Raw genomic sequence first — 12,348 nt, 5'->3', positions numbered from 1 at the left:
GGGGTCCTGCTGTGTGGTGCATATATAAACTACCACTGTATGAATAATGGCGAATATATATCTTTCAATCACGCATAAATCTCGAATACCAAGCAGTGGTTCTAAATTCACAATGTCTTCTCAGCAGTATATCCCAGGGACGAACTTCCTTGTTAAGGAGCTTTATGATTACCTTGAGGGTTTCGGCAACTATCAAAAGTCCAACTCCCTTTCTTGTCTCGTGCCCTTCTTCACCAATGCTAATCATCTGTACAGGTCTGAAGCGGTCGTTGGCGCCATACCAAAAGTAAACAACAGCCCACTTCACCCACCGTTGGATCTTCGAACCGAGAAACTCTCTGGCAGTGCTTTTGCCGGCCCACGCTCTCTTGCAGTGCACACGTGGGTGTATCGCGTGCAGCCCAGTGTTGTGCATGGGCGCCATGCTCCATACCTACATGAATCAGAGAGCGGCAACCCGACAAGGGCAAAGCACTTGACCCCCGACTCCAAAATATGGGATGCATTCCCACTTCAGGAGTCCTGTGATTGGTACAGTCAACGCTTGATTGGAACCACCGGCAACCCGGCGGAGAAGAACGGCCTATCAACATGGGCTTACAATATGGGCCAGGATATGAAGCCTGGCACAGCTTTCGCGAGCTTAGATGGTGAGGCTCTGATTGTTCCCCAAACTGGAGCGTTGGACATCACCACAGAACTGGGAAAGCTGCTGGTGAGAGCCAACGAAATTGTGGTTATTCCTCGCGGCTTGCGGTACCATGTGAAGCTAGTGGATGGTGCTCCATCCCGGGGATTCATTTGCGAACTATACCAAGGTCACTTCCGCCTTCCAGAACTTGGGCTTATGGGAACTTCCGGAGCTGCGCATGTACGGGATTTCCAAGTTCCGGTAGCGCACTTCGACGGCAAAATCATTGAGAAGGACGGCACTCAGGTGGCGACGTCATCAAAGGCCAACTGGACTATTGTCTCACGCCTCGATTGCAAGCTTTATGCTTGTGAGCAAGACCACACGCCTTTCGACGTTGCGGGTTGGCACGGTACCCTTTACCCATACAAGTACGACCTCGCAAAATTTGACTTCCTCGCAAACGTCCACTACGACCACAAGGATCCTAGTGCGCACACCGTCCTCACAGCACCTTCTTATGGCAAAGCGCCAAACACTGCAGTTGTCGACTTCATCATCTTCGGTAGGCGACACGAAGCAGCTATGGACACCCACCGCCTGCCCTGGTACCACCGCAATACCATGAACGAATTCAGCTTTGCTATTTGGTCTGGACCATCATCGACAGACGGTACTGAAATCGTACCATTTCCCGGTGCGTTTTCGGCCGGGGCAGTCACTGCGCATGGTCCGGGCGAAGAGGAATATCGGGCTTTGCAGGAAGTGGATGGAATGAAGCCTGAGTTGGCTATGGATGGTCCACTCACGATTGGCATGTTCGAAACGGAGTGTCCGCTCTATCTCACGGAGTGGGCGATGGAAACGGCCACCGAAAATTCGCCGCCGGATATGAAGAAGATAGCTGATTAAGGAATTTCCTTTCTTATGTAGATAGTCGCGAGTTTCGAGGAACGAGCGGGGAAAGACTACTCTCTTTCGTGCATACTCTAGCTCGCCTGCTTTGTCTTCGTAGATACATGCGTCGTCTTTTTACTCCTGACGTTTTTCTCGTACATCAATAATATATGCAACCTGTTTGTAGCTGTAGGCTATTTGTTAAGGGGCAGGCACAGTTGGTTACCACTATACAGCATAATATGGAATACTGCACTTGATCCAAGGAAGCTTGCCCCTTGATACAGGGGGTCAAGCTCAGATTTGAATACAATACCATATACAATAGCTGAAAATGGCCGAGAATAGTACTGTAGAAAAGTAACTCCTTTTGTCCCTTTTGTCCCAGCTTGTCCCTTTTCTGCGTAAATTCAGATTGGGTCACGATAGCTTCATCGGCAAGGCTGTCGTCTTCAAATACCCAAGGAAGTCAGATGTTGGATCAGAGAGAAAGTGTGCTTCTAAATGACACAAATATGCAACCTAAGTGGCAAATATCGTAATTCCATACGGAAATAGCTTCGCCATTGATTCCCTAGTGAGTTCAGTTTGGTCAGTTTGTTGCCGTCCACAGGTACTTCATCCAATCGGGCCGATTCTACGGAGAACCCCGTTTCTTTCTATTGCGCCGCCTTTTGCCAATACTCCGCCTCCCGACGGTCAATTACCAAGAATTGGTCATGCATTCCAGCTGGGTGGGCATAGAATCGGAAATTCGGTAGGTCAGGATACGAATAAATTGTGAAGGCCATATATTCCGTATATATATATCGCTGGAGTTAAGCCATCTTTTTCCAATTTCGTTCGTGTCTTCATTCTTGACACTTCAATATCGAAGAAGCACGTAACTACCAGCGAATACTCTTTCCCCCTTCACCATTACCTAGGAACAGAATGGCCGCCAATCGTGAAACTCCCTACAAAGGCGGCAACTACGGAGACTTCAAGCAGATCGAATCTTCCCGACCAACATGGGAAGAAGCCACCACGGCTCCCTTCCAAATCATTCAAACTCCCGACACGGCATGGACTCTCGGGAGCGGAGCGAACAAAACTCACAATCCTAATGGCCACAAGCATATCTCCATCGACCCCTGGGCACCCGGCCGTCACCCCATGAACAACTACAAGCTGTGTATCAGTGCTGTTGTCCCCCGCCCCATCGCCTTCGTATCGACACGATCCAAAGACGGCAAAGTTACAAACTTGGCACCTTTTAGCTTCTTCAACATGGTGCATGCAGACCCACCCCTGTTTGTGTTGGGTCTCACCACGCCACTCGACACGCCCAACGACACCCTACAAAATCTGCAAGAGACGGGTGAATGTGTCATTAGCATAGTCACTGAAGGCATTGTCGAAGCAGCCAATGCGGCAGGCATCAACAACCCGTACGGTGTTTCGGAATGGAATGCTAGTGGGCTCAAGCCTATCTATGACTGCAAGACCGTTTCCTGCGCGCGACCGGAAGAGGCCGTGTTTAGCATGGAAGGCAAGGTCGAAAGCATTCGGGAATTCAATAGTAGAGTATTCCCGGGAAAAAGTCGGGTTCGCTGGTTGTAGTGGAAGCCACACACTTCTGGGCCCACGAGGATGCCATCAATGAGGACAGGAATTTGATCGATATCAAGGTATTTGCGCTTTTCCCGTTTCAATTCTCATGTGTGACAGTACTGATTAGGAAATGCAGGCTTTGAAACCAGTTAGCAGGTTAGGAGGTATTAGCTACGGTCGTACGACTCAGGCGTTTGAGATTCCTCGACTAGACTTCGAAAAGGACTTGGGTGGTGCTGAGGGTGCTAAGAAGCTGAATGAGCAGCAAGAAGCGAAGTTGGCCAATGGTCTAGTGTAGAGCAAATCAATGTATATACCGTATCACTGCACAGTAGCTGTTGTCAGCGGCGCAGCAATCTATCCTATCGTGGTCTTATTTTGGCAGATATTTGGGCCTGAGCTTGTGAGATAACAGTGGAGAAGAGCTGAGGATAAACACGGTCTTCGATTGTTCGATTATAAGTGGAAGAGTGTTGCGAACGCCGTTAAGGCGATAAGCAAGCCCACGTTATAGCGCTAGTACACATCAGCAAGCACTCACTATCAGCCACTCACAACCCAGTGTAGCATAGTCTAATGGCCAGAGTTCTACTCATCGTAGTTCGTGTCGCACCCCGTGGACGGCAAGTCTATTACGTCATCGACAAGACCATATGGGAATTCGTACTAATCGAGGTCCAGAATAGATCTGAGATGGCGAGGACCATAGGATATTAGAGCCGGGTGGTGTGGGGTAACGAACCTTCCGGGATCATAATGACCTAAGCGACATCTACTTATCGACCAGTATAAATCGACTTGTAAAAATATACCTGATACCATATCATCCAAGAAACCAGCTACGATACTCACTTCAGTTACAAACCTCAACGACCATGCCCTTCAGTGCTGTCATCCGACCTGCAGTTATCAGGCCTTTGTCCGTTGTCCGGATTAGTCCCATCTCACGGGCTTGCTATCACAATACCCCAAAATCTAGTTATACAAACGGAGCCCCTTCCATCTACGTTGCCGCCACATTCCCTGATGATTCTGAATCACCGCCTTTGGCCTCGGAACGTCCAAAGACGGCAAATGAAGCTCATAACTGGGATGAAAACCTAGCTACTCTGAGTGAGGTTGCGGTATGCCTCCCTCCCCATTGAGCCCAATCAGAACCACCATCAACAGAAGAGAACTTCCACTGATACGTTGTCATTTTAGGTTAAGGCTGATCGAGGTGATGTTCAGGTGAACATACAGCAGCAAAGCAAGACTTCAAAGACTCCAAAGACCCCAACGATGGAAGATAGGGAGCCCGAATTGGACGAAATGTAATTTTGCGGGGCTTCAAGTTCTTGTATACACCCCAGCGTTGCGGAAATGGCCTTCTGTCGGCCTCTTCGTCTTCGACGTTTAATTATTTTATCTCGCTGGTCTTCGTTAAAAGTGTCTCCAAAGTCCTGATTGAATGAACTTGATGATTTATAATCTAAGCAGTCTTCGGAATTTTACCTGGGTTATTATATAAACGAACGAGTGCTGTTGATTGGCATGTATATCACTCCTTGGCAGAACAGTTCCTATGAGTCAATGTTGACCTTCCAAAATTTGAATTAGACCTGGGAAGTTCAAACGTCCCTTTGGATATTTGAATAAGGAATTCACCCAATCTGATTTGGTCTGAAGTTGAGGGGCCAGGCATCAGGGCAATTGATGGGGAGATATGATTGGATTCTTCTCTCTTCGCCCCCAGACTTCGCCCCAGACTGAAATCCACCCTTCTGCGCAAGCGCAAAACACCAACAGGGGGTCCAAAGCAGATCTATCCTGTTTTTCCCTTTGCACGGGACGATCGTGCGATGTGGTTGCCAAAAGCACTTCATCCACAATTTTTAAGAGCCAGGCCTCGTTTGACTTCCTTCTTCCTCCTCCTTCTTCTTCTTTTTTTTTTCTTTCACTTTGGCTCAACCACCTTTATATCTAAAACAATAGTCGCATGGCTTTACTAGAAACAAATTTCATACCTTTCCCCGGTTAACCTTCCTCAACAAGATGTTCGACAATGTCTCGCTCGATGATACCGATTTGAGTCCGATCCCCAGAAGCTACCAAAGCTCCGATCGCCTAATTCACACCCTATCCGAGAAAGACCCAGAGAGAGATCCCCATAGAAAATCCCTAGAATATGAGCCCCGGTCGAAACAACAATCATTCAGTCGCCAAAGTAGGGGTCTTTTTAGAGGCTGGAAGTTCACGGCGTTTCTGGCTTTCATGTCGAGCGTGGTCGTATTCCTCTTCAATGCGGGATTTCTCATTTATTCAGCCGCTAGTACTCGCAATGGAGATGGAATGACTCTTATGAAGGGAGATTGTAACAAGGTGCACCGTCTGGGCAAAGCAATGCACTGGTTAATTAACGTGTTGGGTACTGGTGTACTAAGTGCCAGTAACTTCGGAATGGTATGAAGACCAGACTTCTCATATGCTTCCCGAATAAAGTCCACCCATCTAACTGTTTGATTTGTACAGCAATGCTTGATAGCTCCGACTAGAAAGGACGTCGATCGGGCTCACAGAAAAGCTAGCTGGCTCGATATTGGAGTTCCAAGTGTTCGAAATCTATTCCGTATATCTTGGAAACGTTCATTTCTATGGCTATGTTTATGTTTCTCGTCTCTTCCTTTCCATCTCTTCTACAACTCCGCCATTTACTACACAACCGCAGTCCCCGCATACGAGGTATTCGCTGGTCCTGGGTCCTTGCATCAGATGGACTGGCCAGATGTGCAGTTGAACAACATACCCAAGACCTCGGACAAGGGCGACTCTCTCAAAAGTCTCCTCCATGCCGCAAAGAACGGGTCATTACGCCATTTGGACAGTGCTAGTTGTGTCGCTGCCTTTACACAGACTTACCAAGCATCATATGGCAAGCTTCTCTTGGCAACGGAATATGCCCAGGATAATAAGTCATACACACTCGTCTACACGAACCCTGTGTACCAGCCCAAAGATAATAACATCGAGAAAGCTATGCTTCCCTACCCATGGGTTTGTCCCTCAGATGGTGGTTCACAGGAAGTGTGCAAGAAGAACGGAATTTCTGCCGTCCATAAATGGGCCGAAAAAAAAATTGGACCGTGAATGTCCAGCCGGGCTATATGACATCCGCTAGTTACAACATCCAGCACTGTCTGGCTGAACCAGTAACGCAGCATTGCAGCCTGCAGTATTCGCCTCCATCGATGGTCGCCGTCACCGTTGCCAATGTTGTGAAGACAGGGATCCTATTATACATATGGCTTGGAATGCCTCGAGCCCCTCTCCTGACTGTCGGTGATGGAATTGCCTCTTTCCTACGTCGTAGTGACCCCTACTCGCTGGGCATGTGTTTGCCCTCCGACGGCAGCGCAATATACACACACCCGGTTTACGCGAAGCTTCCATCACTCAAAAACAGGAAACTGCGTCATCCTGCCGTGTACACCGGTAAACGGAGACGATGGGGCTCTAGTATCTCTACTCGTTGGGGATTTTTTATTTTTTGGTGCGTTCCTTCCTTGTTTGCAATTGTCTCTATTTCCAATTTTGCGCCGAGGCTGATGTTTGACTTAGGTGGTTGCTATCTATCATAGCTGGACTCGTTATGCTTATGTTTGGATTGTCTAACACAATCGGTATAGACATTTGGAAGACAAAGCTCGGAGACATCAATTCGCAGACAATCATCAGCACTGGTGATAGTCAAGGATTCGTCACTAATTCGATCACGGCCAATCTGCCACAACTCATCTTTTCATTCCTCTACGTGGCATACAACAGTATTTTGACCTCGATGTGTCTTTCCGCTGAATGGAGCCGCTTCGGCCACCGCCGCAAGGGCCTTCGCGTCTCCCATAATCCCAGGTTATCCCAGCGAAGCAATTATTTCCTTACCCTCCCATATCGCTATGCAGTGCCACTCATGGCGACCTCGGCTGTTCTTCACTGGCTTGTTTCGCAGAGTCTGTTCATAATTGCTATTGAAGCGTACAACACGCATATGGAAAGGGACCCCCTGCACGACGTGTATGCCTGTGGGTATTCGCCCCTGGCCATTGTGATTGCGACTTCAATAGGAGCTGTCATGTTTACTTGTTTGATCGTTCTTAGTCTCCGGCGGTTTGAATCAGCAATGCCCGTGGCGGGGAGCTGCAGCTTGGCTATTGCTGCGGCGTGTCATCCAGAATTCAACCCTAATGTGGATAAACCTGAACCTGTGGAGATGGAATCTGAAGACGAGGGGAAGGATATGGCTTTATTACCTCTTCAATGGGGGTCGATTTCGATCGATGGTCCTATAGGGCACTGTAGCTTTACTTCTGAGGATGTCCATCCTCCCGAGAAGGGTCAGAAATACCAATAAACCAATAACACTTGAGAGCTATACCTTTAATAAAGAGGGTCCACTTTAGCTTAATCTAAGATATAACTATAGAAAGAGTATTCTGACTTCTCACTATTGACTCGGTTTCTGCTCTGGTCGGAGTGCCTGAATAAATGCCGATGAGCTCCATTTAAATGGTAGCAAGTGAACATACATTCAGAGAACACTATCAGGAGCCCAGCCATCGGAGTTTACATGCATACACAATTCCACATCCTGATCGGGGTCCACAGTATTCTCTAAGTGCACAGTGATACTGCATGACGATAAGGTGAGCTTAGATCCAACAAAATCGATTTATTAATGAATATCCACAGCCTGGCGCGTCCAGTTGGAAGCAGATCGTCAAGCAGGAGTCTCCAGCTAACAGCATCGCCTTGGTAAAAAGAACACAGTACAAAAGTCTGAGTCCCGCGGCTAAGCTACCCCACGTCTCCCCACTAAATGGTGGAGTGTCCTGGCCATTAGTCCAATAGCAGATTGACATCTCGGTCACCTCGCGTACAGCCCCTTTTAGGCAATCCTGCTGAAGGCCAGATTTATAATCACTGTACACCTGCAGAAACTAGAGTTCGCGACTCGGAACTTTCCCACGAAAGCAGGGCAATAAAGGGAATGGTCATGGACGCAGTTTTGTTTCGGATCGCAAGGAAGGCCTGTTCTCCACGCGATTTTTCTTACAGGATATCAAAGTCATAGCTGCTCGCTCTTACGCTGTCCGGGACTCTTTTTGTCGAGGTTCAATTGAGCCCTAACAACACTAAAACAACATCCACAGACTGTCTCTCCATCATCCTTCTCACGCCTTTCTTGACCGCTGCCTACCCAACGGTAAATCATGGCCGAGCAACGATATGGACAGGATAGACCAGTCTCAGATCCGTCAGTACTGGGTCGGCCTCTTGAGCTGACCTTCTCCAAGCGAAAGGCCAAGAACAGATTCCTGAAGGCCGCTATGACTGAGAGGCTCAGCTCCTGGAACCCCAAGGACCTGAGCAAGCGTGGCATTCCGACTCCGGAGATTATCAACGCCTACAAGTGGTTCGGCGAAGGCAGCATCGGAACTATCCTGACGGGTAATCTCATAGTCGACGCCGTGAACATTGAGGGCGCCGGTAACCTCATCATCCCGCCAGATGCCCCATTTGAAGGACCCCGGTTCGAGGCCTACCAGCGTCTTGCCTGGGCCGGCAATCACGACGGAAGCTTGATCCTCGGCCAGCTCTCACATGGTGGCCGACAAGTTCAGAGCCGCTTCCAGCCCCGCCCTGTCTCGGCCTCGGCTGTCCATCTCGATAAGGATGTGTGGGGCATGAAGTTTGCCAGACCGCACGCTGCTAGTCACGATGAAATCAAGGACATCGTGGAGTCATTTGCCCACGCCGCCGAGTATCTGTACCACGCTGGATTCGATGGCGTACAGCTACATGGAGCTCACGGCTACCTGCTGTCCCAGTTCCTCTCTCGCAGGACCAACCAACGCGTCGACGAGTACGGCGGTTGCATCGCCAACCGTGCGCGTATAATTGTGGAAATCGTCTCTGCAATTAGAGAACGGATTCCCCTCGCCAGTGGGTTTGTTCTCGGCATCAAGCTCAACTCGGTGGAGTTTGATGAGAAGGGCTTTACACCCGAAGAATGCGGCGAACTGTGCGTGCTTCTCGAGAAAGAGTGCCAATTCGACTTTGTCGAGCTCTCCGGCGGCACCTACGAGGACATGGCGTTCGAGCACAAGCGTGAATCGACTAAACAGCGCGAGGCCTTTTTCCTCGAGTTTGCCGAAGCCATTGTGCCGAGGCTTGAAAAGACGAAGGTTTTTGTCACTGGAGGACTTTTGACTGTCAACGCCATGGTGAAGGCACTGGAGGTGGTCGACGGGGTCGGGTTGGCTCGGGCCCTCTGCGCGGAGCCCAACCTACCTAGAGATATCTTGGAGGGAGAATTAAGACGGGAGCTGTTATCCAGAAGATTGACAGACAGGACTATGGACTGACTGAGACGGTGGCGGGAACGCAAATCCGGCAGATGGGCAGGAACCAAGCCCCCATGGACCTGACCAAGGAAGATGTGGTGGAGGCTTTCCTGGAGAGCACCAGCAAGTGGGAGAAGGCATTGGAAGAGGACGGGGATAAATCAGAGGTCTACGGCTATGTTGATGTGGAGGGTGTAGAGTTGGCTCCGATGAGCAACGGTGACAACACCTGTAAGCTATAGAGTAGAAATCGCCAAGTCTCGTCTCAACCCGTGGGGTTGATTATTGTTTACTATCTTTGTTTCTTATTAAATACTTTATAACAATTTATCCTATATCATGTATAGTAACTCTACATGAGAAAATAAGCACTGTTGTAGAGGCCTCATCAACAGTTATAACAATGCCTATTAGTGATTGCTTCCTTTGCTTGTTTTCAGCCAATCCAAAAGAATGCCAAATATGTCATGTTGAAATGTAATTGATCTACTATAAGCATGCTGTTCGTTCAGTCCTTCCATTTCACACTAGATCAATCCATCACACTAGATCTGCTCTACCAACTGCAGATTCAAATGAACCGACTTGAGCTGCGAGTACGCATCCAAGCCTGCCTGGCCCAATTCCCTTCCAATACCACTCTGCTTCACTCCACCAAAAGGCACGCGGAAATCACTATTGTTGCTGGAATTAATCCAGACCATGCCGGCTTTCAACTTGCTAGCCACACGGTGAGCGCGAGTAATATCACTTGTACACACAGCAGCGGCAAGCCCGTATTCCGTCGCGTTCGACAACCGGATTGCTTCCGCCTCGGTTGAGAATTTGACGAAGACCGCAAATGGCCCGAAGATCTCTTCTTTGTAGATTCTCATATGCGGCTGCACGTCACGGACGATCGTAGGTTCAACAAAGTAGCCTTTACCGTTGGGTCGAGCTTCGGCAGCCCTGCCGCCGGCAACGATGGTGGCGCCTTCCTCCTGGGCAATCCTGCCATATTCGAGAATCTTTTCGAATTGATCCTTGGAGACTTGGGGGCCTTGGTACGTTTTTTCCTCGAATGGGCAGCCGATGACTTGGATCTTCGCGACGTATTCTTTGAACCTTTGAATGAAAGTATCGTAGATGTTATCGTGGACGAAAATCCTCGATGTTGCCGTGCAGATTTGGCCCATGTTGCCCATTACACCGTAATGTGCCCACTTGACTGCATTGGGGATCTGAGCGTCATCGAAGATGACGAGAGCACTCTTCCCTCCTGTCTCAAGCGTGATGTTTTTCATCGTATCGCTGGCCATCCGCATGATCTGTTTACCTGTAGGTGTACTGCCGGTGAATGCCACCTTATCGACTTCAGGATGCTGGACCAAGGCTGACCCAGCTTCGCGACCATAGCCGTTGATGATATTGACCACACCGGGTGGGAACCCTGCTTCAACCAGGATGTTTGCAAAATAGAGAATGAGAAAGAGGGGTCTGCTCGGCTGCTTTGATAACCACTGTATTACCGCAAGCTAGTGCAGGGCCTAACTTCCACGCTGCCATTCCAAGTGGATAGTTCCATCTAGATAAGGATAAACATGTTAGCCTTTAAAGGATGAATGAAAGCAATTGGGTTTCAGGTGACAAATTGGACCAAGCTGCCGAAGACACATTGAAAGGGGAACTTACGGAATGATCTGGCCACAAACACCAATAGGTTCGCGCACGGTATAAGCAAACTTTGAGCGACTAGTCTCGATGGTTTGTCCGTAAGCCTTGTCGGCCCAGCCTCCGTAGTATCGGAAGACCGAGAAGACTTCCTCAATGTCACCCAGCGCCTGAGAGTATGGTTTGCCATTGTCGAGTGCCTCAATGGTGGCTAGAACATGTTGCTGGCTTTCAACCAAGTCGGCCACTTTATGCATCAACTTGCCTCGAGCAGTCCCAACACCATTTTGCCATTCTTCTCCCTCGAATGCAGCGCGAGCGGCACAAACCGCCTTGTCGACATCTTCCGCCGTGGCGGCATGGACTGAGGTAATCTCTTCTTCGGTCCTGTGAACATGATACGTTAATTTTGAGGATAGTTGAGGTTGTAGGGTTACTGACGCAGGGTTAATAGACTGGAGCTTTTGGCCAGTTGACGAAGCGACCCATTGGTTATTAATGAAGAGACCGGTGGGCTGCTGGTAGCTCACGCCATTGGGGGCAGTGATGGTTTGGGTTAAGCTGGACATTCTGAGCATATATTGCAAGATACTTTAGACCACGGCAGTGCAGGATTTGCTGTCTTTATGTGTGGCCAGGATCCCTCGGCTCTGCCCAGCACTTTCGTGAGCAGACATATGGTTCGAGTGAGTTCGGCGAGGGGCATCACCTTCCAAGGAGGGGTGGCTTACTTGCCTAATATGGGAAGCAGACGAGGCCGGCTAGTGGTGCACCGAGATTCCTACTTTAGATCCGAGGCGAAGCCCCGAATGGCGTCTCCACCGGGCAAATTGAATTTTGAAAAAAAAAAAAGAAAGAAAGAAAAGAAACATGCCGTCTTTGCGCTGTAAAGTACCGAGTATGCGGAGTAGTCTGCCATTACTCATGCTGTGTCGCCATAACATTGGCCCATTGACTGAACATGATCACCAAATGTGTCGTCTTTGAAAATTTGGAAAACCGTGCGCTTTGGAAAACTCTGCGTGGAGTCTACTGGATTATCAGAGAGAGGGGAAAGTTGAAAATTGGAAGAGACAAGATATGATCTACCTAGCTAGTTAGTTACAAACATCTTAACTTACTGGCCTAATCATCCAGGCATCTTAACCACTTCTATCAGGCCCATCTCAACAAACTCTTTGTATTTGATGGACTTCA

General features: G+C 48.9%; 6 protein-coding genes across 6 annotated transcripts; 5 read left to right on the top strand and 1 right to left on the bottom strand.

Annotated features, from left to right (window-relative positions):
• Nucleotides 1–112: 112 nt before the first annotated feature.
• N7519_001830 (uncharacterized protein) lies at nt 113–1,543 on the top strand (the record flags this gene model as incomplete). The annotated part of the gene is made up of 1 exon (XM_057288608.1): nt 113–1,543. One exon carries the CDS (start codon nt 113–115, stop codon nt 1,541–1,543), a length of 1,431 nt encoding a protein of 476 aa, XP_057149810.1.
• A 918-nt stretch (nt 1,544–2,461) lies between these two features.
• Nucleotides 2,462–3,419, top strand: N7519_001829 (flavin reductase family protein; the record flags this gene model as incomplete). Its single annotated transcript, XM_057288607.1, is given in 3 exon segments — nt 2,462–3,094; nt 3,112–3,198; nt 3,249–3,419. The coding sequence occupies 3 exon segments, from the start codon at nt 2,462–2,464 to the stop codon at nt 3,417–3,419; spliced, it is 891 nt and encodes a 296-aa protein (XP_057149809.1).
• A 535-nt stretch (nt 3,420–3,954) lies between these two features.
• Nucleotides 3,955–4,438, top strand: N7519_001828 (uncharacterized protein; the record flags this gene model as incomplete). The annotated part of the gene is made up of 2 exons (XM_057288606.1): nt 3,955–4,245; nt 4,325–4,438. Coding segments are annotated over 2 exons (405 nt in total), but the record flags the coding sequence as incomplete, so codon positions are not given.
• A 717-nt stretch (nt 4,439–5,155) lies between these two features.
• On the top strand, nt 5,156–7,508 carry N7519_001827 (uncharacterized protein; the record flags this gene model as incomplete). The annotated part of the gene is made up of 4 exons (XM_057288605.1): nt 5,156–5,563; nt 5,633–6,211; nt 6,319–6,592; nt 6,787–7,508. 4 exons carry the CDS (start codon nt 5,156–5,158, stop codon nt 7,506–7,508), a joined length of 1,983 nt encoding a protein of 660 aa, XP_057149807.1.
• An 859-nt stretch (nt 7,509–8,367) lies between these two features.
• Nucleotides 8,368–9,743, top strand: N7519_001826 (uncharacterized protein; the record flags this gene model as incomplete). The annotated part of the gene is made up of 2 exons (XM_057288604.1): nt 8,368–9,408; nt 9,495–9,743. The coding sequence occupies 2 exons, from the start codon at nt 8,368–8,370 to the stop codon at nt 9,741–9,743; spliced, it is 1,290 nt and encodes a 429-aa protein (XP_057149806.1).
• Nucleotides 9,744–10,046: 303 nt separating this feature from the next.
• N7519_001825 (uncharacterized protein) lies at nt 10,047–11,720 on the bottom strand (the record flags this gene model as incomplete). The annotated part of the gene is made up of 4 exons (XM_057288603.1): nt 10,047–10,930; nt 11,010–11,065; nt 11,173–11,538; nt 11,593–11,720. 4 exons carry the CDS (start codon nt 11,718–11,720, stop codon nt 10,047–10,049), a joined length of 1,434 nt encoding a protein of 477 aa, XP_057149805.1.
• Between the last annotated feature and the right edge of the window lie 628 nt (nt 11,721–12,348).

Source organism: Penicillium mononematosum, assembly GCF_028829835.1.
Source record: "Penicillium mononematosum strain IBT 11891 chromosome Unknown utg000002l:1.0-8112719.0:1.0-8118358.0, whole genome shotgun sequence".
Classification (NCBI taxonomy): Eukaryota; Fungi; Ascomycota; class Eurotiomycetes; order Eurotiales; family Aspergillaceae; genus Penicillium; species Penicillium mononematosum.
This window is presented reverse-complemented; position numbering and strand designations above follow the sequence as displayed.